Source organism: Anabrus simplex, chromosome 11 (assembly GCF_040414725.1).
Source record: "Anabrus simplex isolate iqAnaSimp1 chromosome 11, ASM4041472v1, whole genome shotgun sequence".
NCBI classification, from domain to species: domain Eukaryota; kingdom Metazoa; phylum Arthropoda; class Insecta; order Orthoptera; family Tettigoniidae; genus Anabrus; species Anabrus simplex.
Window position 1 is genome coordinate 34,819,524 of NC_090275.1, and position 26,216 is coordinate 34,845,739.

A 26,216-nucleotide genomic window follows, 5' to 3' on the forward strand; every position below is an offset into this window, starting at 1 on the left:
TAACTGCAATGATTAAAAACAATCCACTTCTGATGATTACAAATCTAAATCATTCTGAAAACTCTTCACATTTTTCTCACAGCAAGAAGAGAAGAAACTTAAAACAGTTTATACATACAAAATACAAAAGAATATTTAAAAGTTTAAGCAAAAAGAGCAAGACTTACTATTTTTATTAATACACAATTTCTTTTTTTTTTTTTTTTTTTTCTAATTCATCTCTTAGGAAACTGTGTGAGAAACCAAAATATGTTGAGAATCATTTTGTTTTAAAAATCTGCATAAATATTTCAAGGCAGAGCTTACTATGGAAGCTTCAATAAGCCGTTGTTGAAACCTACTTTTGAAATGTTTCCACTGAGGATTCAACTGCAGACAGAGGATTATAATAATAATAATCTGCTGTCCTCATAAGTAAGATCTAAAACAAAAGTCAGAAAAAATTTATGCATTCCACAATATGAGAAGTGAGGATGACTGGTATTCTAAATGTCTGATCTACATGCAATTCTGGGACCTACCCTCAGCATTTGCATCACTATCCTGATCTTGAATTTCAAAAATCTAGCGCAATTAGAAGAGAATAGGTTGCTTTAAATACATGATCAAACAATTTTAACCAAGGAATCTGAGTTAGATTTTTTGTCACACTTAATTTCCTTTGAAGAGGAAACATTCTTTCTAGTTGAAATATTTGTAACAGTAAGAAAGTTCTCAGGATAATGTTTTTTCCATATGTATAAACACACACACTAAAAGCCCTGTAAAACACTGCTCAAAGAATTGCCTGTTAGCAGCATATTAACCAAGAATGCATATTAAGTGGAAGGTACAGTATAATGGATATACGAAGTAGTGCCGAGTTCCAGGACTGATTAAACCATCTTCCCTAAATACTCGTGTTTCTTAGAGTTTACTTTCCTTCTCTGCATTCTTCCAATGACGGTCCAGGATGACCATGGCCCCCTATCCCCACAATGGACTACTATATCGCAGTTATACACTTCCTATGATAATTTTTTTATAAGTATAAAACTACTAATGTTTAAAACTTCTAATAGATTCCACACTGCTTTTAATTTATTACATATACAGTGAAACTTGCCTAAACAGTCATCTTGACTTAACAGTCACCTTAATAGATAGCTAATTTTCTCTGGAACCGATACATACATTTTCCAGCTAACTCGTTCCTGGTTGCCAGCGTTTTGCCCCAGTGTGGTAAGTTGGGCTCATCAGTTGGTAAATAGCACACCTACCGAATTATCTGAATGACCTGAATGATACAGCTAGTCATAACAGCTCTGAATACTTTGTCATTGAGACAGACACATACTAACAAAATAGGACCTTTCTCACATTTGGCCATCCAAATTCTTCCTCGTCCTTTCTTCTCAGTAGGCTAGCAATAAGTGAAGTTGTAAAAAAAAAAAAAAACAAGCAATGAATGGGATGGCATGACTGAACAAGTCGACGGCAGGCGAAACAGTTTTAAAATTTTTTTTGGTTGGAGTAATGTTTGAATAGGTGTACTGCTGTTACATTTATTGGCAATTTGGTAATCGAGTTCAGTTAAAGTACCCTATTAAGTCAGTGAATCCATAAGTTACAATGTGTGACAGGTCAAGGGTTGCTTTAATGTTAAAGATAAAGAAAAATGTTATTCTTGAAAGCAAGAAAGGAATTATCTGCAAGGAAACTTGCTGAAATGTTCAAATGTGCCAGGACACAAGTGAATAATGCAACACACAGCTACTGTGTTATGTTATAGATGAGCAGGATGGCCAAAATCCAGTGTCACATCTGAATAAACTTTTACAACTGTTTGAAAAGAGTGTTTCTAAAAAGAGATATGTGTGAAAAAAAAAACAACAACTGAAAAATGTTATTACAAATCAAGTAAATTACATACAAAGCAGATCACACTACCAACCACCGCAGAAACAAGCAATACCTAATAAATTCCTCCCTTCAACAGGGTTGGTGTTAGGAAGGACTTCTAGCTGTAAAGCTATACCAGATCCACATGAGGCTCAGATCACACTCCTGACCCCACCAGACTGTGGAAAAACCAGTAGAAAAAGAAGGAGAGGATTTAAAATAGCCTAATCTACGTACAGTAATGTACTCTTAATGTTCAGTATAGGTGGCCTCTTAGTTTCACTGTAATTTATGTAAATTAATTAAGGTAGTAACTGGTCATTGCTAATGTATATTACTTTTAATAAATATAGGTTTTACTATAGTTAATCATGTGGTTACAAAATTTTATAACCTTAATTTAGCAGCCAACTGAACTAATAGCCATTTGTTTGGAAGAATGATTGAGGGTGATAATGACAACTGGGAAGTGCGGGATCTGGAGTGTTCAGCCTGGAGAAAAACTATGCATCAAGTAGCAGTGGTTTCTGAAGAACAGAGGAATCGTTTTTAAATGGAAAAGCGCACTTGGAGAAAACATAGGGGTGTCCTGAGAAGAAACGGCCAACAACCAGCAGGCTCCTCAACATATGTTTGTCACCTTTGTGGTACAGTATGTAACTATCAGATTGGACTGATCAGCCAAATAAAGACATATCAATAGAAAGACTATCCTACTCGCTCGTGAGTGATTGCCGATTATAAGCTGTAAATTTCATTTTTGTTCCGTATTGATGTGCAATTCTAAGAAATAAATTGACAAGAGGTCCACCTTTACAATACAATATATCAAGTAAGTGAAATTACAGTCTTGGGACTAGTTTCAGTCGCTTAGTGGCCATCTTCAGCCAAATAAAAATTAAACAGATTATATGATAACTAAAACATATGTATAACAGACAAAGTCAATGTTGCAGGAATAATTATAACATTAAATTACACGTAACAAAATTTATGGTTATGATCTTCTTGTCATGATATGATGTGTTTAAGGTCACTTAGGACCTCAGGCAAAGAAGTAAATCTGGAAATGATAGCCAGAATTAGAAATGAATAAACATACAGAAGAGGAATTAAAAAGGAGGATCAAGGAAGAACAAGCTCTGACTTGTTCTTCATCAGACAGAGGTGAGTCTCATAAATGACCTGTTCTATATCAGACATTAGAAGCGAGTCTCAAATAATTTTCCTCCTTTTTAATTTCTCTTCTGTATGTTTATTCATTCCTATTTCTGGCTATCATTTCCAGATTTACTTCTTTGCCTAAGGTCCTAAGTGAACTAAAACACATCATATGATGACAAGATAACCATAAAATTTATTATATATAATTTAATGTTATAATTATTCCTGCAGCATTGTGTTTTGTCTGTTATACATATGTTTTAGTTATCACATAATCTGTTTAATTTTTATGTGGTTGAAGATGGCCACTAAGTGGCTGAAACTAGTCCCAAGACGGATGTAATAGCACTGACTTGATATATTGTATTGAAAAGGTCGATCCTTTTGTCAATTTATTTCCTATGATTGCCAATGACGATGAATTATTATTATTATTTTTTTTTTTTTTGCTAGTTGCTTTACGTCGCACCGAAACAGATAGGCCTTATGGCGACGATGGGACAGGGAAGGGCTAGGAGTGGGAAGGAAGTGGTCGTGACCTTAATTTACAGCCCCAGCATTTGCCTGGTGTGAAAATAGGAAACCACGGAAAACCATCTTCAGGGCTGCCGACAGTGGGGTTCGAACCTGCTATCGCCCGAATACTGGATACTGGCCGCACTTAAGCGACTGCAGCTATCGAGCTCGGTAATAATAATTTTATTGGTTCTTTGTCCCACTAACAACTTTTAAGATTTTCGAAGAAGCCAAGGTACCGGAATTTTGTTCCAAAGGATTTCTTTTACATGCCAGTAAATCTACAGACATGAGGCTGGCATATTTGAACACCTACAAATACTATCAAACTGAGCCGGGATTGAACCTGCCAAGATGGATTCAGAAGGCCATCGCTCTCTCTTCCGAGCTACTCAGCCTTGCATCGGCAGGATTCACTGTACATCAGGGACAACTGTTATTAAAGTAAACTGAAAATTTTCATGAAAATTATTTCAACATTTTAACAAATTCATTGTAGGGTTCTGTGATTCAAATCCTGGTCATTCCATGCGAGATTTGAGCTGGACGAAGTGGAGGTGGGACAGGTTTTTCTCTTGGTACTCCAACAACTCTCTCCAATATAATTTCGTCTGTCAATCATTAATCATTACCCCAGAGGAGTGCAACAGACATCGTCAGCTGGTACAATTCCTATCCTCACTGCTGGATGGGGGCTTCATTCATTCCATTCCTGACCCAGTCGAATGACTGGATATTTAAAAAAATGAACAACGAACGCAAATACATACAATATCTAGTACACAATGTCAGACTTTATCAGTCATAGCAGCGAAAGATTTTCAAATACGTTATTTGATTTCTTTCACAGTCAAAACAATCTCAATCAGGATCAGAAGAGCAAAAACCTGGTTTAAAATTTGGATATTTTATGACCACAGCCAGAAAATACATACATCTGTACACTACTATGGTAGAAAAAAATATCTAAAACAATAATCGCTGAACAATATGAAATTAATGTTCCATGAAGCTGTAAAACAGCACTATTCTTGACAATTTTTGTCTTGTAAATGTTTGCTGCTTTCTTAAATTTTGTGAATAACACAATATAGCAAACTACAATTAGTCTGTACAAACTATGAAGCAAAATTTTAAAATGGATATCTGGAACAGCCAATTTCTTCCAATCATCAAACTAGTTCAATACGATGCCATTCAATAAATCTGTTATCCTGATCAGAGAATTTACATAAGGAAGTCTCCACAACCATAAGGAATAATAATATAGTACCCATATATCTACAATGTTAATGTACTGTAGAAGATGGATGTCTCCCTTTTGTGAAAAATAAAATCATTTATGGATTATTATTTATTCCTACAAATACCATTTATTATTATTTACTACGAACTGACACCATTCATTTTGATTTCTGATACTCACTTAACATTTTGGAGAATGCTTCAATAGTTTTGGTTCTGTTTTGACCCTAGATTTAATTAGCAGTTCATCCATCCTACTTTTACATTTGCAGTCGAGTCCTCACTGTACTTGAAGTTCAAGGCAGATTTCAAATAGAGCTAGTTCAAGCTTCTCTCTCTCTCGTCAACTGACAAAAAAAATCAAGTCTTGGAAGAAGAAGGGGAAAAAAACAAAAAAAAAAAAACACAACAAAAAAAGATCCGAACAATAATTCATCGTCCATATTGTTATTTTATAAAATATCTGATAGGCTCTCTTAACCAGTCAAACTACTGTGCTTATCTCATCCTACACTTTGGGATTAGAACAGCCTGCTGTTTTTTTTTTTTTTTTCATTTAAAAAGCCAAGCTATTCTCTCTTTGTACTCGAGAGGTGTTAGGTGTGCAGGTGCTACCTCAGTCTTGTTTCATGCATTCGTCACAGACACGAACAGGGTTCTCCCAGCCACGTCTCAGTACTGGCCGTCGACCAGTGGAGCAGTCGCTACACACTCCTCGGCCGCAGTCCCGACAGTGATGTAAAGCAAGTCGGGGTCCGAACGGGGCATCACAACAGCAACAATGTGTCACCTCTTGGTCAGGCACCCAGTACACAGGTCGCGCTGTATCCTTAATCAAACCTGAAAAAGGAAACTGTATTTTAACCCCTTATACGTTAGCAGCTAATTATGTGTTAGTATAATTTGTATGGGTGTAATGTTCATCGTACACGTATGTTTTGACCACATATTATCATTATCACGATTGTCCCAGTATTGGGTGGTTCAGTACTTAGCCACTCTTTATCTAAGTCCAGTATGGGAAAGGTGGCTAGTATTCAGATCTGCAGCCATCAACTACCCACACAAAAAAAAAAAAGTGTGAGAGTAAGGGGTCAAGATTCTAACGAGGAACCCTTTCCAAAGAGATCCCAGATATCGAGATGAGGCTTGGTGGACAAGAAGTATAGTTTATTCATAAGTTCCATGCAGAGTTTCAGCTGCATATGACAAATGGTTTTGGAACACCAAGAGGAAAGACAACTGGACAACAATAAGTAAAAGGTGTAAAATTATACTCTGCAAATAACCTCACTTCTTGTGCGTGGGGTTAACTTCCAATAAGTAACCAGGGGAACCTGACCCCTACAGAGTGCGTCCCCAGGTGGCGGATAGTATGTACAGTATGTAGGATGGACTGGTTTGAAATAACCAATACAACCCGCGGACCAACAGGTAGCCCAATTCCTGGGGACTTTAGAATACTGGGACACCCTCTCTCCAGGGGTCATTAGTATGGAGGGCCCTTGCCCTGGGTTAAGGGTGAAGACCTCAACAGCATCTATGGCGGAGAAGATGGACTTCGGTATGGTGGAGATAGCAGAAGAGGGAACCCAGCCTTCTGGGGGTGTACAGATGGAACCTACTGCCTTGTAGGACGAGGAAGGCATCCTCAAAGGTTAAGGGAGTAAACCGTGAAAGAAGATCCTCTTATGCGTTAGGCCTAGCAAGTCAGCAGGAGAGTACTGAGTACAGTCACTTTCAATAAGAAAAAGAGTCTCGGAAAGAAGATTATAGACCAGACTGACACGTCCTCTCAGGCAACTGTAAAGTATGATGACCATAAAGCTGATTATATACAATGTTCTGAAAGGACACCCAATATAAATAAGAGATTCAAATACCGAATTAGAACTATGAACATTCTATCATTAACTGGAAAGGTAGAAGAACTCCTAGACATGATGGATAGAAGAAAAATATCAATATTGGGATTAAGTGAGACCAAATGGAAAGGGACTGGAAGTAAGACACTTCGTGGAAAATACAAATTATACTGGAGTGGACAGCAGAAGGTAGCGAAAAATGGTGTTGGATTCTTAATTAACGAAGGGACTGATGCTACAGCTGAAGTTATCTGCAAAAGTTATAGAATCATTAAAATGTTCATGAAACTGGAGAACACGAAGTACACCATGGTGTATGCCCCACAGACCGGCTGCAGTGAGGATGACGAAGAGAAATTTCGGCAAGACCTGGAAGATACAGTTAATGAGGAAAACATTATTATTGGAGATCTAAACGCGCAAGTTGGGGTAGACAGACTGGGGTACGAGAACATCATTGGTCCACACGGATTTGTACAAAGGAACCCAGAAGGAGAACAACTATTAGATCTGTACAGAAGAAATGATCTTATAATCAAAAATACATTCTTCAAATATAAGACTAATGAAACGCCAAAAATTATTATGAAAAAACCAAGGGTTAAAATTTGGAAGTTGCAAGAAGTCCAAATAAAGAAAGAATACAAACTAAGGATTCAACAGAGTTTGCCGAAGGGTGAAGTAACCAATGTTAATAAAAAGTGGAAAGCTTTCAAACACCTTTGTGGGAGAAGCCAAAAACCTATGTGGAGTTACAAATTCCATCAAAAGAAAAAAGGAGACACCATGGTGGAATGATAGAGTGAAAACAGCGGTGAAAGAAAGAAACCAAATAAAGAACGCACTGGACAAGGAAAAACAAAAACAGGGACAAGAACGCAATGAATAATACAAAGACTCCAAGGAGTATACAGGAACAAGAAACTTGCTGTAAAGAACATTGTAAAGGAAGAAAAAAGAGAAGAAATGGAATGAGTTTGCAGACAAAATGGAAGAGGACAATAGAGGAAATATGAAACTGCTATACAGAGTAGTGAAAAACAAGCGAAGGGATCAAGAGACCATAAAAGCAATAGAACTCGGGCAAAAGAAGAGGGAGAAATTAAACAGGAACTCAAGATCTATTTCGAAAAGCTGCTGAATGGAGATACAGAAAACATAACGGATAGAGGAGAGCCAAGTCGAGGAACCACAACTGAACCATCAATTACATGGCTTGAGTTTGAAAATGTGCTCAAGAGCATGAAGAAAGGAAAAGCAGTGGGCACAGACGAACTAAGTGCACATATGCTGAAAGCGGCGGGAATTCCAGGAATGGCTCTACAGATTGCTCAACAAGATATGGGAGGAAAATACTTATCCTGAGGGTTGGAAGATGGGCATCCTTGTACCTCTGTTCAAGAAAGGGAACCGACGAAAATGTACTAATTATCGTGGTATTAGACTACTGTCTCATGTCCTGAAAATATTGGAAAAAATAATAGAGACCAGAATCAGAGATACTGTTGAACCAATTTTGGAACAAGAGCAGTATGGTTTCAGAACAGGAAGGTCAACTACAGACCTTATATTTGCAATTAGGATGCTAATGGAAAAATACTGGGAGAAGAACAAGCCTTTATTTCTAATATTTTTGGACATTGAGAAAGCCTACGACAGTGTACCAAGGGAAAGAATTTGGCAATGCATGAAAGAACTCGAAGTGCGAGACAGCCTCATGGACATAGTGAAAATGTTGTATAGTGGGAATAAAAGTTGTATTCAAGTAGGACGTGGTTTGTCAGACTGGTTTGAAACAAAGAGAGGAGTGCAGCAGGGCAGCTCATTGTCACCACTATTATTTATTATTGTGATGGATGTAGTAATGAAATCTATTAAAAGGAAAGAACATGGAGATATCAAAGCCTTCACATTTGCAGATGATGTTGCAATCTGGAGTGACTCAGAAGAGGAATTGGGCAAGAAAATGCAAAGCTGGAATGAGGAGTTTAAGAAATATGGTTTAAACATCAGTAAGACCAAGACGGTGGTGATGAAAGTGTATGTGGAAGGAGCAGAACCAATAGTCATGTTAAATGAAGCCCAACTGGACAGCGTTCCAGTTTTCAAATACTTGGGTAGCGTTCTATCAAATGACAATCTAGTAAAACATGAGGTGAACAATCAAAATAATAAGGCAACACAATTTTACCACCAGGTAAGACACCTGCTGTGGGATGAGCAAATACCTGTGAAAACAAAACTGACATTGTACAAGTCCTATTATACACCAATTCTTTCATACAGTCTTGACACCACAACACTGACTAATAGAGATAATTCCAAACTCCAGGCAGCTGAAATGAAATTCCTACGCACTATGATCCAGAATACCAGGAAAGACAAGATTAGGAATGAGAAAATTAGAGAAGTAAGAATAGATGATTCTCTCCTCAATAAGATTCAGATATCAAGACTGAAGTGGTTTGGTCACATGAAGAGGATGCCAGTTAACAGAACTGCAAGGAAGGAATTTGACAGAAAAGTAGAAGGAAGACGACCCGTGGGAAGGCCACGAAGGAAATGGATAGATTTAGCTAAGAACGATGTACTGCTGAGAGGTCATGATGAGGACAAGTTGGTGGAGGAGGAATGGTACAAGGACAGGATGAGATGGAGGCTCATATACCACACCTGGGAAACTGGAGATAGTTGAGGATGATGATGATGTAAAATTATAACACAATTGATTAATTTATGATTGTTTTATGAAGATGAATATTATAACATACAATGTCTAGTCTTCCTTTTCCTGGCCTTTTTCCAATTACTCGTGATTGTCAGTTTGCATGGATGTAGCCTACTTTTAAAGCCAGAAGCCTTCTAACACCAACCCTATGAGGAGGGATACAGTCAGTATTACATGTTTCTGTGGTGGTTTGAAATGTGATGTGTTGGATGTAAATGAAGGTGTACCTTAAGACCAACACAAACACCCACTCCTCGAGCTACAGGTATTAACCTGATTCAATTAAATTCCCCAGCCGGGAATTAAAACCAGTGCCTTGCGAACCAAAGGCCACTATGCTAACCATTCAACAGAGGAACTGGACACAATGTTATATGTAAGGCGTGATCAAAAAGTTTCCGTTTGAGGGCGTTGCTGCAGCACGGACATGTAGGCAAAGGGATTAGTGCGGCAATCGTGTTGTACCGAGGTGCATGCGTTAAATGCGGCCATGTGAACTATGGCAAGGTTATTACCAAATGCGTCCAAACAGGACCAACGTTCAGAGGACAAACACCGGTGGACATATATCGAAGAATAACGACTGTGTATGGGGCAGCATGTCTATCAAAAACCATTGTTGCGGAATGGTGCACCAAGTTCCGTGCGTGTTGCATTTCAACACAAGAAACTGTTCGACCTCGGAGGGCAGCTTTATCCATTGCGTACAACAACAAGCGGGAGGTGGATGAGGTGATTAGGGTGGACCGGTGCATAACCATTTGCCTTCAGTCCCCTCAAAAAGACCTTGAAGGACGACGCTTCCTGTCAGACGAGGATGTGCAGCAGGCGGTTACAGATTTCTTCACGCAGCAGAACATTGTGTTTTACCATATGCGGATCTTCAACCTGGTGCATCTGTGGGATGAATGCACAGTGCTCATGGCGATTTTGCCCGATTGGCATCCCGATTCAGGATTGTACGGTCATCGAACGGAAACTTTTTGATCACACCTTACTATATTACACCAAAATTAATGTCCCTCTTTCACCAAAGTACACTTTAGCAACAACAGAGATCTGAATTTAATTATTGGCTATGAAGACAACGATCAACAAAATATTCTCCCAGGTAACATAGGAAAGCAGTCCTTAGGATAAGCACAAAAGCGAAAGGAATTGATGACATTGGGACTGACATGGTGAAACTAATTCTTGATTTTATATTACCAACTTTAACCTATATAATCAATTTCTCTCTTCTATACTCCACCTATCCAACTCTCTGGAAGAAGGCTATTGTGCTACCTCTTCCGAAAAGTCAAACGCCTTCGAACGAGGGAGACTATCGTCCAATATGTATTTTATCAGCTTTATCTAAAATCTTAGAATATATAGTCCATAAACAAATGTCAGAGTACCTTCAAACGCACAATCTCCTTAATCCTTTCCAGTCCAGTTTCCGACAAGGACAGAGTACAACTACAGTCTTACTCAAAGTGACTGAGGACGTTCGACAGGAAACAGACAGAGGACGAGTCACAGTTCTAGTACTACTAGATTACAGTAAAGCTTTTGACAGCGTAGACATTGACATATTACTTGTAAAACTGAAGGCTCTACATTTTTCTCAAAGTACGATTGCTTGGATGCATTCCTATCTTTACGGACGTCAACAATGTGTGAAAGGTAATAATGGAATTGTTTCATCGTGGCGTCACGTGAATAGAGGAGTCCCTCAAGGCTCTGTACTTGGACCACTTCTTTTCGCACTCTTTGTGAATGACATATCATCGAATTTAAGACATTGCAAATACCACATGTACGCTGACAACCTTCAACTCTACACAGACTCTACAGCACAAGACCTTCAGGAAAATATAGACTTACTAAACATTGACTTACAGACTGTTAGTGAATGGTCTGCTGCCCACGGCCTGCAACTGAACCCTACAAAGTCACAAGTAATCCTTCTTGGCCACCAAAATCAAATGGCAAGTATCAATAAACGTCCACTGCAGAGAGTAATCCTTCAGAATGTTGCAATTCCGTTTGTACCACAAGTGAAGAACCTCGGCGTTATCATGGACGAACGCATGACATGGTCTGGACATATCTCGCATATCTGCCAGAAGGTTATGTCTGCTCTTCAATCTTTATATAAATATAAATACATATTTCCGATAAAACTTAACCAGAAATTAATCGAGGCTCTTGTAATGCCACATTTCGACTATTGCGATGTTGTTTTCAATGATGTGAGGCCACTGCTGTCCCTAAGGCTACAACGCGCTCAAAATGCATGTGTGAGGTATATATGCAATCTAAGAAAGTATGACCACGTGTCATCTTTCCTAGAACTAGAGTGGTCGCGACTCCACATTCGTCGTAATCATCATACTCTGTCTCTCCTCCACCGAGTCCTTACTACATCTTCCCCAACTTACCTTTCTTCGCGTTTCCATTATTTCTCAAATGTGCATAACAGAGGTACACGGGCTCAAACATCAAACCTGCTCGTCATTCCTCACCATCGAACTGCAACATATAATAACTCATTTTCTGTGTTTGCCGCCCGAGAATGGACTCGCTTACCGGATGACGTCAGAGGAATACCAACCACCAGGTCATTTAAAAGAGCGTTAAGAGGTACAGCAGGATACGAATGAACTGTGCATTTCTAGTCCTTTACTGATGGTGTTAGTACATTATTACTACTAGCTATTATTATAATAATAATAATAATAATTATTATTATTATTATTGTTGTTGCTGTTATTATTATTATTAGGCCTATTATTATTGTTGTATGTTTATCTCACTGGGGTGGAATTTTATTTCTGTTATAAAATATTTAAATTGCCTTTAACTGTGCTATACTTAGTATTAAGTACGGTAGTGTTAACTTTGATTCTATGTACAAATTGGTTTAGTGTAAGAGATGGCCTAATGGCCTTAACTACGTCAATAAAGACATTTATCTATCTATCTATCTATATCTATCTATCTATCTACATTGCAGTTTGTAAACTGATGGTCCGGTGAAATGATCAAAACGAAATCTTAGTTTACAATATGAACAGCAAATGAAGGAAGTATTGGTACAGCTGCCCTTCTTACAGTAGTGAATTCCATCCACATTAAAAGCAAAAGGAACAGGATTATCAAACAAGTCACAATGAAATGGACAATAGTTTAACTTCTTGTGGTCACTACGTCTTTCATCTTGGTGCTCTGTAACCATTAGTCATATTCAGCACAAATTTCGCATGGAACATATGAATAAACTGGACTTCTTATTTGCCAATGGTCATCTCAATATCTGTGTCCATTGTAAAGAGTTCCTTATCAGTCTTAACCATAGGAATGACAGCACTGTAGGCTGTACTATTGGAGATTTTTCAATACATGCATGTCTTATTCTCATATTGCTCCCAGTTACATAATTATTACCCAAAGTAAAAATTTTCAAAGCATTTTGAAGCCGAATGTTCCCTGCCAGAGTAACAAAAATTCAGAATATAGAAAATATTGCTTTACATAATACAGAATTGTAAAGCGAAAGAACGACCATGAATTGCTGCTGCCCACGTAGGGTTAATTATTTCCTAAAAACATTACTTAAATTGGACTAAAATGACAGAAAATGTACATTTCAGAAAGGGTCAAGTACCAAAAATAAATGACAATTCTTATTAAACCTTTTTCTTGGGCCAAGTTCTTCATGATAAACCACTTGATGACAGTTAATGCCTAACAGCATGCACAAACAATATCATATTGACACTCACCTCTGGGATACTCAAGAACAGATGCAACTGTGCTCAGGGTGCTAACTACTGCCTCACTGTACTTGCGCACTCGCACCTCCGTGTCGTCAATGTCGTCCAAGATGCCAGATCCTTCACCTGAAGAGGCTGCAATTAAAACAAATTATATAATCATAGCCCATATTATTTCAATATCAATTACCTATGTAATCTACAGCAACAATACGAATATGAAGGTGGTTAGGAAAAAAACAAGGGAGAAAATTGCATATTTAACTGTAAGTCTGGTGGTCTTCAGAGTTCATACTTGAACTTAATCCTATTATGGTATCTCACACTAAATGACCTGCACAGAATCAACTTTCTAGCACATCATCTGGCGCGCACAGGGCAGAGGATGAGTTTGGCATGACTTTGCAGTAGAAAGTGTTACATACTTCTTAACTTCTGTGAGGAAAGAATACAGTCCAACCAATACTTACTATCAGAACAAAAAGCATCCAAGTCTGAGTTTGAAGCTGAATTCTGAAGAAACTACCGTATTTTCGAGTAATTAACACACTTTTTTTGACGAAAAATACAGGTGAAAACTTTGGACGCGTAAATTATTCAAGGAATTTAGATATTTAAAAATTATTCACAACTCATTTACATTTAAAAGACATATCAAATATACTGATTCCATGTGCAGTGGCTATTTCTCATCCTTTAAAATACAGCATTTCATGAGGAACGACATATCCAACGCTGCGTAACGAAATCATATATATAAGCAGATCCTCCTCTACTTGCGGAAACTTGCCACTTTTTGGTCCGTGAAATGCTCTGCAAGACTTGTTGGTCGCTTGAAGTGCACTACTGTTATCGCAGTAGCGCATGTTGAATTCGGACACTGAATACTTGAGGCCCGCTGCCCTATTCCTGTATGTTTCGACGTAACTGATCACAATAAGCAAATTATCACAAAATAATTTATTCTATTGTACCACCTATTCAATACAAGCCACGTGCTACGTGGGTGAAATTTACATAATACTATGTACACTTCTTAGGAACATGTTTCGCCCCTTGTTACGGGCATCATCAGCCTGTAGGTAACCTTAAGGTCAAAAGTCAGAATCATTAACCAATCATACAAGGAATACACTGAAAATATGTTAGTTACACTTTAAAAAAACATCTTTAGTTAACAGGCTACAATAATAATATAGAAAAATGCCTATTACAAAATAAGAGTATTGAGAATAAGTATAGTGTCTGAACTCATGGGAAATAAATTTACAAGAATGTCAAAGAAAACTAAAAGAATTTTTTTTAAATGAAGACCATGACTTTGCAGATCTTGGGCTAGTAACAGTCGTGATAAAGATTGTAATCTTCTCTGGGTATAATAATCCCAAGAATTCTGTATCTGAACTTGATACAAAAACAATGTCCAATAGTTATAAACAATAGCTACAGATTGAGAATAATTTAGGTAAGTTGAGTGTTGTGATTAAAATGCTGTAACATTTGAAAAATGATCGTATGTTTTTTGCCGCGTAAAGTGGTGTCGTAAACCCAAGTTCAGGCTTGTGCATAATTGTTGAATTGCGTCCTTGACGTTACGAACAGTCGTGTGTGAATATTCTTACTTGTAGAGTTGATTAATAGCCTTTGGGAGGGATATTGTCTGTAATTAATTAAAAGAGAAGTTGAAATTAGTATTTTGAAGCACACATAATGATAAGAAACTTTAATAGTTGATATGTCAATTGAGAGATAACTTACTTGGTAAGGTAGTGCTAAGTAGAACTGACTGTTCCAGCATCTCCTGCCTGACTAACATTTCTACTCCTGGTGTTATACTTGTGCGTTAAAGGAGGGGTGGGGTGTAGAGGGGGGGGGGGGGAGAGGAGGTTTACGTTGATCTTTAAGTGCCTGTGTCGTTACTAGAGGGGCGTTAACAAGGATAGTGTGGGTAGACCTGATGTTTGGTTTGGTGGATGAAACATTTGGGTGAGGGGATTTAAAAAGATGATGATCCCGTTAAAAAGGGGCGAAACATGTTCCTAAGAAGTGTACATAGTATTATATAAATTTCACCCACGTAGCTTGTATTGAATAGGTGGTACAATAGAATAAATTATTTTGTGATAATTTGCTTATAGTCAGCTTCAATACAGACCAACCATGAGAATTGTCTCTTGCAATGTAACTGATCACCGCGAGTTTATATAATGCAGTATTACTCAAATACTTGCTCACTGTGAACTAACAATTTTGAGACACAGAAAACGCTTATCCCGTACCCAAAACACTTGTAAAATATGTTTGTACCAGACTGGAATAGACCGTCACCAGTCACTTCTGGGCTGATTCTCTCGCTGAACTAGTGCAGTCGTATTTTCTATCGGCTGATAACAGCATGTTGCCTAGTATTTGAAATACCCAATTTCACAATAGGAAGGCTGCTACTTCAGTAGCTGACATCTTTATTTCGAAGCGCATCCCGAGCTGTGTGATGGATGTTCAAAAAAGTGGGTGTGTCAAATACGTGAACATTTCTTTTTCTCCACTTTGGACCCAAAAATATTGGGATGCATAAATTATGCAAGGGCATTAATTATGCGAGAAAATACAGTTCTTATTATTCTTCTCCTCCTCCTCGACTCAAGAGGTTGATGGGCTTGATGATTTCTTATTTCTAGGGCCAGTCTCTTTAGTGTATTCTCTTCCTGCCTGGGTCTCCCTTTTGTATTATGTCCTTTCATTTTCTCTTTCAGCTAGGTTGTGAACCATCTTGAATTTATATGCAATAAATTTCACTGCTAGGTCCGTATTAATGGACATGACTTACAATTTTTTTTTTTTTTTTTACAAATTTTAATTTATTTTTCCACCTAATCAAATACATAGTTTATATTATCGAATAGACTAACTTCGGCTGTTCATTGCAAGCATCCTCAGCTATTCACCGTAAATTATTAAAATGACACAGTATCATTAAAATCAAATGGGGCTGAATCCCATAAGTTAAAATTACAAAAACAAATACACATATACAGTATGCACATTTAAAATGTTCAAACGTTTAACACTTGGAGTAATGGTCTTGTGGATTTGAGTTACAAAATGAGACTATAGTTAGTCACACAATTCATGTAACTTGATATTTAAAGATAATTCAGTGTAGCTGCATTCAAAATTGACACTTAATCAAATGAAAGCAACATAAAATGTCATTGCCTAATAATCCAGCAAGAGAATTATTATAAAAGTATGAATATTAACAGACTATCATTTAAAAAAATGAAATTATCACAGTAGTGATACAGGTAAAATCTATTAATTGTTGAGGTGCATGCTGAATACTGTATAAATAAAAGGTTCATTCTTCTTAAGTTATAAATAATGAAGGATATCTTGATATTTTGAAAAGAAATTCGTATCTATCCATAAGGGGTTAACAGGGGATATTCTTTGAGGTTGCTGTTGAACGCCTAGTACAGCATAGGTAATAAATTTAATATTAATCCGTAATGAAGAGCAATATAGTGTAAAACAAAAGCTAAAGGTTTTTCACCTATTCAATAATGTTTGTTGTAACCTTAAAAAAGTTACATATATTTGTTGAAACTGATGGTGTCTGGTAAGACCAAAACTAGTTTCAACAAATATATGCATCTTTTTTAAGGTTACAACAAACAGTATTGAATAGGTGGAAACCTCTAGCATTTGTTTTACACTGCCTAGCACAGCTGCACAGAACCAACTTCCTAGTGCATCATCTGGAGTGCAAGGGGCAGAGTAAGAGTTCAGCATGACTCTGCAGTGGAAAGGGTCAGATGTTTCTTAACTTCAGCGAAGAAAGAATACAGTCTGAGCAAACACAGAAAGCATGCGAGCCCGAGTTCGAAGCTGAATTTTGAAGAAACTTCTACATCTCCTCCTCCTCAACCTAGAGTAAGTACCAACCATACCATTCCTCTTTTTTGCAATTGTTATCAGCAGTTCCCTCCTCACCTACTCGAACTAATACTTCCACGTTAGTCACTCTCTCTGTCCATGGTCTCTTCAACACCTTTCTCCAGCACCATATCTCGAAAGGCTCAAGATTTTTCTTTTCTGTTGTTCTTAAGGTCAGTTTCAGAAGTGTATGTGGCTACACATTATTCAAATATGACTAAGCACGAGCATGACCCACCCACAAATAAGAATATCGCTTTCAGTAGAAATAAAATATTATAATATTAATGAGACTAAAGTGTCACGCTAGCGTACAAGGAAGTGTAGCTTTGAATATAGTGTTGTTACAGTGAGTGTAATCTAAATAGCTTCTGTGATGGGAAGACGAAACTATATTACTGTGTACCAAATGAGTTGTACGGGTCATATGGATCTAGCTTGCATTCTAGAGATCGTACGTTCGAAACGCACCATCGACAGCCCCGAAGATTGCTTTCCGTACTTTAGCCATTTTTACATCAAGCAAATACCGAGACTTATTGTGGCCACAGCTCTTCCTTCCCAGTCCTTGCCTTTCCTATCTCATAGTTGCCGAAAACTTACCTTAATTAGCGCGATGATTATCTAAAAAATCCACACACACACAAAACCTACTAAACACACGGAAGTGTCATTATGTGTGCTTGCTTGGCAACAAATGTAATAAATGAATCGCTCCAGCTGATGTATGCGACAGCCCTCTGACGATCGGGACAAGTTATTCTGATACGGATGTAGTCAAAGTGACCTATAATTCCAGAGAAATTATCCCAAATGTAATAAAATATTTTGATTGCCAAGAATTGTAGTCAAGTTGACATTAACTGGACTGTCCCTTGTGTCACATGTTTCATGGTACATAATCTCTGATTGTGATTCACTCCTAAAATTTGAGGTTAAACAGTGTTCTCGGCAGTGTTTAAACATGGCCAATTGAACATCGGTTTTAGACAGTGTCTGAGTGATGAATAAAGTCTTTGCAATGCGGCAGCCATACTTAGACACTGTTTAACTGTAAACATCGTCTAAATAGAATTTCTGCAACTGGCCCTGAGATTTTAACCAACATTCTCCATTTTCAGGGAAATGGTGTTGGCAATTAATCCTAGAACCATGAAAGGCTGTGGTTTAAATAGGACTTTATAGTTTGCTTAGCAGATAAAGGAGTGACCTCAAAGTGCAAGGTATTTTCAAGAGCAATAACCCAATAAATACTTCAAAACATAGGCTTACTATAAAGTTATTGGTTTTACGTCCCACTAACTACCCTTTTCTTTTACGGTTTTCGGAGATGCCGGATATCAGTCCTGCAGGAGTTCTTTTATGTACCAGTAAATCTCCCGACATGAAGCGGACATATTTGAGCACCTTCAAACACAACCGGACTGAGCCAGGATCGAATCTGCCAAGTTGGGGTCAGAAAGCCAGTGCCTCAGCCCGGCACATCGGCTTACAAAGTGTGCTGCAACATTAGGAGAAGGCTGTCCAATTTAAAGCATAATAACATGTACCTGTAAGAACTGCTTATATTTAGGTTTGAGTCCTAAGGGCAACCACTATATTCAGTCCATTCCTATCGAGCAAGGGTTGGTGAAAACAACCAACAAATACTGCCACAACTTCAAACAGAAGTGGCAGCACAGACTAAAAAATAAAATTGCACAAACTGCTAGTCAAAGTCGTTCAAGCAGAAATAATGGTTAGAATGTTACTTGCTATCTCTAGAATTCATAAGCAGAAACAAAGGTTAAAGTCTTCACAATTATTGTGAGGGAATAAAACTACATTCTAATAAAAAAGGTTAATAGAAACAATCAAGACATATAAACCATAATATAGAATACTCTTAAGAGTTCTTACATATATCAGTAAAAAACATGGAGTAAATAATTACAATATAGAAGTTTCTTTCATTACAAGATTTATTACACAAGCAGCGGCCATCTCCAGCTTAACACAGGAACAACTGTGAATTTATGGTAATGTGGTGTGACCTTGTAGACGACATTTTTACTTCTGATGTAGGTACGTAGCTCAGTGCAATATTTTTCTCCAAAGTCCTCCTGACTGCCCGCCTGTTACCTCACTCGTTTCTGCCCAGGCGACCTTTAAACCATTCCTACACTTACACTAAAACAATCTTAACTCCGAAACCATTCAACCAGCAATAATGGTAAAGGGTACATCCCACACCAAAAAGAGAACCTATGACTGATAAAGAACAAGGAATACGAAGAACAAACTAGGAACATAAAAATAACGTATGATCAAGAGGAAATAATTCCCTAAATGAAACAAACAGCGGAATAGGTAGCCCCAATAAATCCAAGGAAAACACACCAATGGTGGAATGATGAATGTAACAAACAGAAGAAAAGACACCAAGCCTGGTTAAAGTATCAGAATCAAAAAGTGGAAGAATCACACTTTAAATTAACAAAACAAAAACTCAAAAAATAATAAGAAGGGTAAAACGCCAATACCAAAAAATATACTTCAAATGATAGAAACAAGTAGCGAGAAAACAAACTCAAGAAATTACTATAAAATATTTAGCAGACAAAATGAAAAATTGAAGTTTATTGAGAAAGTGGATGATAATCCACACATGAAACGTGCGCAAATTGCCCAGATGTTGGACATTCCTTCGATAAATTTAAACATAATCTTACGCAATTCGTGTTTCCAACAATGTTTCTCCTTGATGTTTTACTATGCTGGTGCTCTTAAAATGTATTACTTCTTTATATATTTCATTAAATATAATTGTAAACATTGTTTCTTCATTTTCATTATAATTATTTTTAAGTCCAAACTTAATCTTAAATTTAACAGTAATTGTTTTTCATTTTTTAGTAAGTTCCCTCCTTATGACATTTTTTTCGGTCCCCACAAAAATATCCTAACCACTTTTGGCTGTATTTAGGTCTGCTAAAGACTACAAAATGCAGTGTTGCCACACGACTGAAAGAGAATGACAGACATAGCCACCTGGGACAGGCAGAAAGATTATCAGTCGCTGAACACTCATTGCTAGCAGGCCATGACATGCAGTACAGCAACACCAAGGTACTGTCAACTACTGTATCTTATCACACTCAGCTACAAAGGGAAGCCATTAAAATCCTGAAGCACATCAACAGCCAACAGCTTCAACCATTAGGAGGAATCTAAATGGGTAAACAAACCCTAGTTTCCAGTCCTGAAAACTTTAAATCCTGAAGCACAAGATGGCTGCGGCAGACCAGAAAAAACAATGGGTGATTAGTTGCCTGTCTCCTGCCATTAGGCTCCTTAATGCTTCAAGCATTGGCCGAAGAACAGCTAATCAGTAACCGCCCCTCCAGCATAGTGGACCAATAGGGGAGCTGCGCACACTAGCCTGCACTATATAACGAGGTGGAATTGCAAAACCAATCCATTCCATTGAGAGCTTTGCAGCTATCAATGTCAGTTAGAACCCTTGATAATGCCAAACACAGTCTTTGGTGAAACGTCCGGAGCATCACACACTCCTGGACCACGGCCTACAAGCCCAGAAAATACAGACATGATTTGTAATCCCGGCCGTAAAATCCTCAATTGCTATATGTCCTGAGAATGGTTTTCTGTGGTTTTCCATTTTCACTTCCAGGTAAATGCCAGCACAGTTCCTATTCGTAGGCCACAGCAAATTACTATGGCACTTCCTTATCCAGTTTCATTCACTATCATTCATTATCTTCTCAACTGAGGTTGGCATCCGGCCATAAAACACGCTGCCAAATATCATCTCACCTCATCCCCGACCCATATCGGGAAACAGGACTACGTTTCAGTAATAGTATCAGTAAAAATTTATCGGTAAAGGTGCTCTTTCCTTTAAAATAACCTGGCGCAGAGGATTCGCCTAGTCATCGAACTATGGCCTTGAAAATGTTAAATAGTTTTTTTAATCAGTACTGACAAGGCGAACACATTACATAACCCATGCTTTTTCAGTGTAGTGATTATTACGGATTTTACAACCAGATGCCCTTCTGACGCCAATCTCATCAGAAGAGTGAAATGAATGACATGATTCATGCTAGTAAGAAGGTACAGGGTGAAACCCAGAATTGCACACTCCTGTTGAATAACACCAAGGCTTAAGGCTGAAGGCTTAACGTAGCCATTCGATGGACAATCTCTATCAACACAGTCACATGCCCTCAAGCCATATGAACACTACAGAGACGTTAGGAATTCAATCCAAGCTTTTGGGATGCAATCTGGGGATTATAAACTGTAGAACACCACCTCTTCTACCCTGCCAACCAACATTCTCATGGTAAAAATGTTTTCAACCAACGGACTCAAACCAGCTAACCACACTGTCGGACCATAACGATCATGGCCACCAGCAGGCAGAAAAAAAGTAATAGGGAACATGCATGATCCGGGGTTTTAATTAAAAATATGCTAATCTGATTCAAAATTGCATGCAGAATTCAAAAATGTGATCAAAATGTACAAATAATAACTCCAAACATGATAAAAATCTACGAAAATGTCACGTCACGCAAGTACGCGATCTCATTGGCCTGACGTCATCGTACAGGTTGACTGAATTAGCAGACGAAATAACACATAGTGAGCTGTGAGAAGCAGGATACACTTCGCGTATTTCTACTTTACGTTAGTGTCTAGTATGGTTAAATTCGAGGTCTATACATTGGATAATAATCTGAGTGGTATATTTTAGACTTAAAATGAATCCTGCGCAGACAGTGAGGCAGAAAACTTATAAATGGTGTAGAGTTCCGATGTGCAATAGCACATCGCATACCATACCAAACAAATTGTTTATAAACGTTCCAAAGACGCTAAAACTAGGGAGAAATGGATTTTGGCGAGCTGGAGAAATGCTGGTGATATATCGGAAAAGTCTACAGTTTATTCTTTTGAAGATTTTAACGTAAGATGAATTTGTTTGAATTTTCAAATCACTTTTCCATGTCAGCTGTTCTAGTGGTAAAACTTTAAATTTTAATGTATGATGCTTTATTTAAATGCTTCAATTACATCTTGGAATATGAAAGTAATAAACAGTGCATTAAATAATGCTGATTATTAAAGTATTCTCAAACCTAACCTATGTTTTGGGTGATCCATGTCAAGATAATAAATCAAAGGGGTTATGAACCATTTTGACAGCTCTAATTCTACCAATATATCTTGACATGGGACAGTTATGTATGTCTTTATTGAAGAGCTTAATTGGTAAAGAAATTTAGGCTATATCTAAATACTCTATAATGTAACAAAGAATAGGAGTGTACATCATGAAAGGAAACAACGTGAATTTAACAAATGTATAACTGTACACAAAACCAATGCTTGTCTGTTGGGGTCTTATAAGTTAACAATGCCCAATTATAATAATTATCATAATATTAATGAAATAAATAACATAATTGCACACAGGTGAAAATAATGATGTAGGTGTTTAAAATATTATCCAACTTAGCCTAAGTTTTAGGTTATACGAGCCAAGTCAATAAACCGAAGGGTAAAAATACCGTGCGAGTTGGCTCTGCGGTTAGGAGCGCGCAGCAGTGAGCTCACATCCGGGAGATAGAAGGTTTTGAACCCCATTGCCGGCAGCCCTGAAGATGGTTTTCCGTGGTTTCCCATTTTCACACCAGGCAAATGCTGAGGCTGTACCTAAGGCCACGGCCGCTTTGTTCCCATTCCTAGGCCTTTCCTGTCCCATCGTCGCCATAAGACCTATATGTGACGGTGTGACGTAAAGCAAACAGCAAATAATAATAATAATAATAATAATAATAATAATAATAATAATAATAATAATAAAGTAAAAGTCACAGCACCCAAAGACATTCCTGTATTGAGCGACTAAAATGTCACCAGCACACTTTTCTTTCCTGATATGCTCAGCTTGTTAAAAGCCAAATGTAATTAATGTTACTGGCTTCACGCCCCGCTAACTACTTCTACGATTTTCGGAGACGCCGATGTGCAGGAATTTAGTCCTGCAGGAGTTATTTTACGTGCCAGTAAATCTACCGACACGAGGCTGACGTATTTGAGCACCTTCAACTACCACCGAACTGAACCAGGATCGAACCTGCCAAGTTGGGGTCAGAAGGCCAGCACCTCAACAGTCTGAACCACTCAGCCCGACTTGTGAAAACTAGATGAAGTCATATTTATCTTTATCATGTTTAACTTTTTCCCTCCACAAAGATATTTAATTCTCTTTCATGGGCCCCGGAAGTGGGTAGGCCAGTTGTCCCAACCATAAATATATATTTTTTTGGGAATGATAGATTATAGCCCTATAGTACTATGATCTTTCTTTCTTTCCTTCTTTCTTTCTTTCTTAATCAGTTTATCCTTCAGGGTTGGTTTTCTATCAGACTCAGCGAGGGATTTCACCTCTACCACTTCAAGGGCAGTGTCCTGGAACGTGAGACTTTGAGTATGGTGGTGAAACTGGTGAGGAGGGCCATTACCTCGCCCAGGCGGCCTCACCTGTTATGCTCAACAGGGGCCTTGTTGGAGGATGGGAGGATCTGAAGGGATAGACAAGGAAGAGGGAAGGAAACGGCCGTGGCCTTAGGTGCCTGGAGGAGAAGTAGGAAAATACGAAAAACCACTTCGAGGATGGCTGAGGTGGGATTGGAAACCCTTCTACTCAGTTGACCTCCCGAGGCTGAGTAGACCCCGTTCCAGCCCTCGTACTATTTGTTTTCAAGTTTCATGGCAGAGCCGGGAATCGAAACCGGGCCTCCGGGAGTGGCACACATAAACCACTACACCACAGAAGCGGACTAGTACTATAATGCTACCTATATGTTTATGTTAGTGCTGAAATCCGATTTCTTACTTTACTAATGCTGAAAGCCCGAAAATGTAATGTTATTCTTTAATAGGGGAATCAGTCTAGAAGGAAATGTTGAAAGTGATGTGATATCTATCCAGGTTCGTTGTTACCCTAATACTATGGGTTATAGTACGTTGCACGTATATAAAAGATGCCACTTACAAACTTGCTTGTTATCCGTGAATTTCTGCGGCCACAAAAGTCACTATTTTTCAAGAATGATGACATTTACACATGATAGATTGTCTGATTGTGCTGTTTTGAACCTTTCTCCTGTCATTTTGAAGTTATTCGCGATCATGAATAATAAACAATCGGCTTTTAGCAACGGCTGATGCACAACGGCTGGTAGAGCTCCATGCGGTAGTGGATCGTGACGTCACAGCGCGCCGCTTACGTCAGAGGCCGTTTCACTCGCCTTGCGGAAAGGCACTATTAAATATTTTTTTAATGGTAGAAAACAAGGCAACATACCACAATGTAATAGGTTTACGTACTATTTCATTGGTGTACTTTTCAAAAAAAATATTTTTGAAAATGATGAATGTTCCCAATTGCCTCTTTTTAAATTTTTTATCTCAATTCATGTTTTTCAACACCAAGTGTATTCCAACAAAGTGTTTCACAAGCTGAATATAGAGCATTTGGAAATTATGTCTGAAGATCTGTGATAGCTACCATGTTGCGAATAGTGTCAGAAGAAAGACCACAAAAATTATGTCTATCAGTATATGCACTAAGAAATCAAAATGAATCGTTGATTGCAGAAAGGACTTAAGTCCAGAAAACCTACTTTTGAGAAAACTAAAACTGTTTAGCAATTTCTGGATCACATTAAAATATTGTTGTTATTAGTTTAAAAATATACGAGGGCAGATCAGAAAACAAGTTGTACTTCCCAGTTATGGCCATTTATTACAGCAACATGACTATAATGACATACACTGTAACGTCACTTTTCCACATAGTTTCCAAGAGACTCCAAACATTTCTGCAAACGCACAACCAACTTGTCGATGCCGGATGCATAGAAATTTCCTACAGTGTTCTGCAACCACTCGGAGACAGCGGCCTTCACCTCCTCATCGGTCTGGAAACGTCGACAACTGAGCTCCGTTTTCAGCTTACCGAACAGATGAAAGTCACATGGCGCTAGGTCGGGACTGTACGGTGGATGTTGCCAGACCTCCCACTTGAAATGCTGCAGCAGTTCTCTCGTTTGGCGGGCCTTGTGAGGTGTTGCGTTATCGTGCAACAAAATCACAACGGCACTCAATTTCCCCCGGTGCTTCTCTTTAATCGCTTTACGCAACCGGTGCAATGTTTGACAATACGCTGCCGCGTTGATCGTCGTTCCTTTCAGCATGAAGTCCACGTGCAGCAAAGACTCCATGTCAAAGAACACTGTCGCCATAACCTTACCGGCTGAAGGTTGAACCTTGGCCTTCTTTCGTTGTGGTGATGAGGGGTGCAACCATTCCACTGATGTTCACTTCGTTCTGGGAGTGAAGTAGTGGACCCACGTTTTGTCGCCTGTGACGATTCGCCGCAGAAACCCGTTGCTGTCTGTGGCATAGCGTTGCAAAAATCCCTTGTGCTCATTGGTGAGAAGACGTGGGACACATCTTTGACACTGGTTACGATATCCAAGGTCCTCGTGAACAATGGTGAACACACTGCCATACGGCATGTTCAGCTGTAATACCAATATAAATGGTCCGTTATTGGACATTATAAATTTTCCAGCTAACTCATTCCTGGCTGCCAGCGTTTCGCCCCCGTGTGCTAGGCTGGGCTCATCAGTTGGTACCTAGCACACCTACCAAGATGCTGGCTAGTGCACACCATGTAGGCCACTGTGTAGGCTAATTGTAACCACCAGCAGTGCCAATGCACTATGGGAGACTGTCTCACTACCAAAAATTGATGCCTGCTTGGCCATCAGATGATTTACATTTTTGGTAGTGAGACAGTCTCCCATAGTGCATTGGCACTGCTGGTGGTTACAATTAGCCTACGCAGTGGCCTACATGGTGTGCACTAGCCAGCATCTTGGTAGGTGTGCTAGGTACCAACTGATGAGCCCAGCCTAGCACACGGGGGCGAAACGCTGGCAGCCAGGAATGAGTTAGCTGGAAAACTTATAATGTCCAATAACGGACCATTTATATTGGTATTATAAATTTACTCATTCAGAACAAATATTTCAGAAT

The 26,216-nt window shown here is 38.5% G+C and overlaps 1 protein-coding gene across 3 annotated transcripts in view; it reads right to left on the reverse strand.

Moving 5' to 3' along the window:
- Positions 1-2,880: 2,880 nt before the first annotated feature.
- Positions 2,881-26,216, reverse strand: part of LOC136883481 (zinc finger FYVE domain-containing protein 1) — a 76,560-nt gene continuing 53,224 nt past the window's right edge. For all 3 annotated transcript variants that reach the window (XM_067155820.2, XM_067155818.2, XM_067155819.2), the window contains exons 10-11: positions 13,170-13,295; positions 2,881-5,646 (exon numbers count right to left, since the gene is read on the reverse strand). In XM_067155820.2, the coding sequence (XP_067011921.1) occupies positions 5,423-5,646; positions 13,170-13,295 (350 nt within the window). In that variant the 3' untranslated portion in view covers positions 2,881-5,422. The remainder of the gene's footprint in view (positions 5,647-13,169; positions 13,296-26,216) is intronic.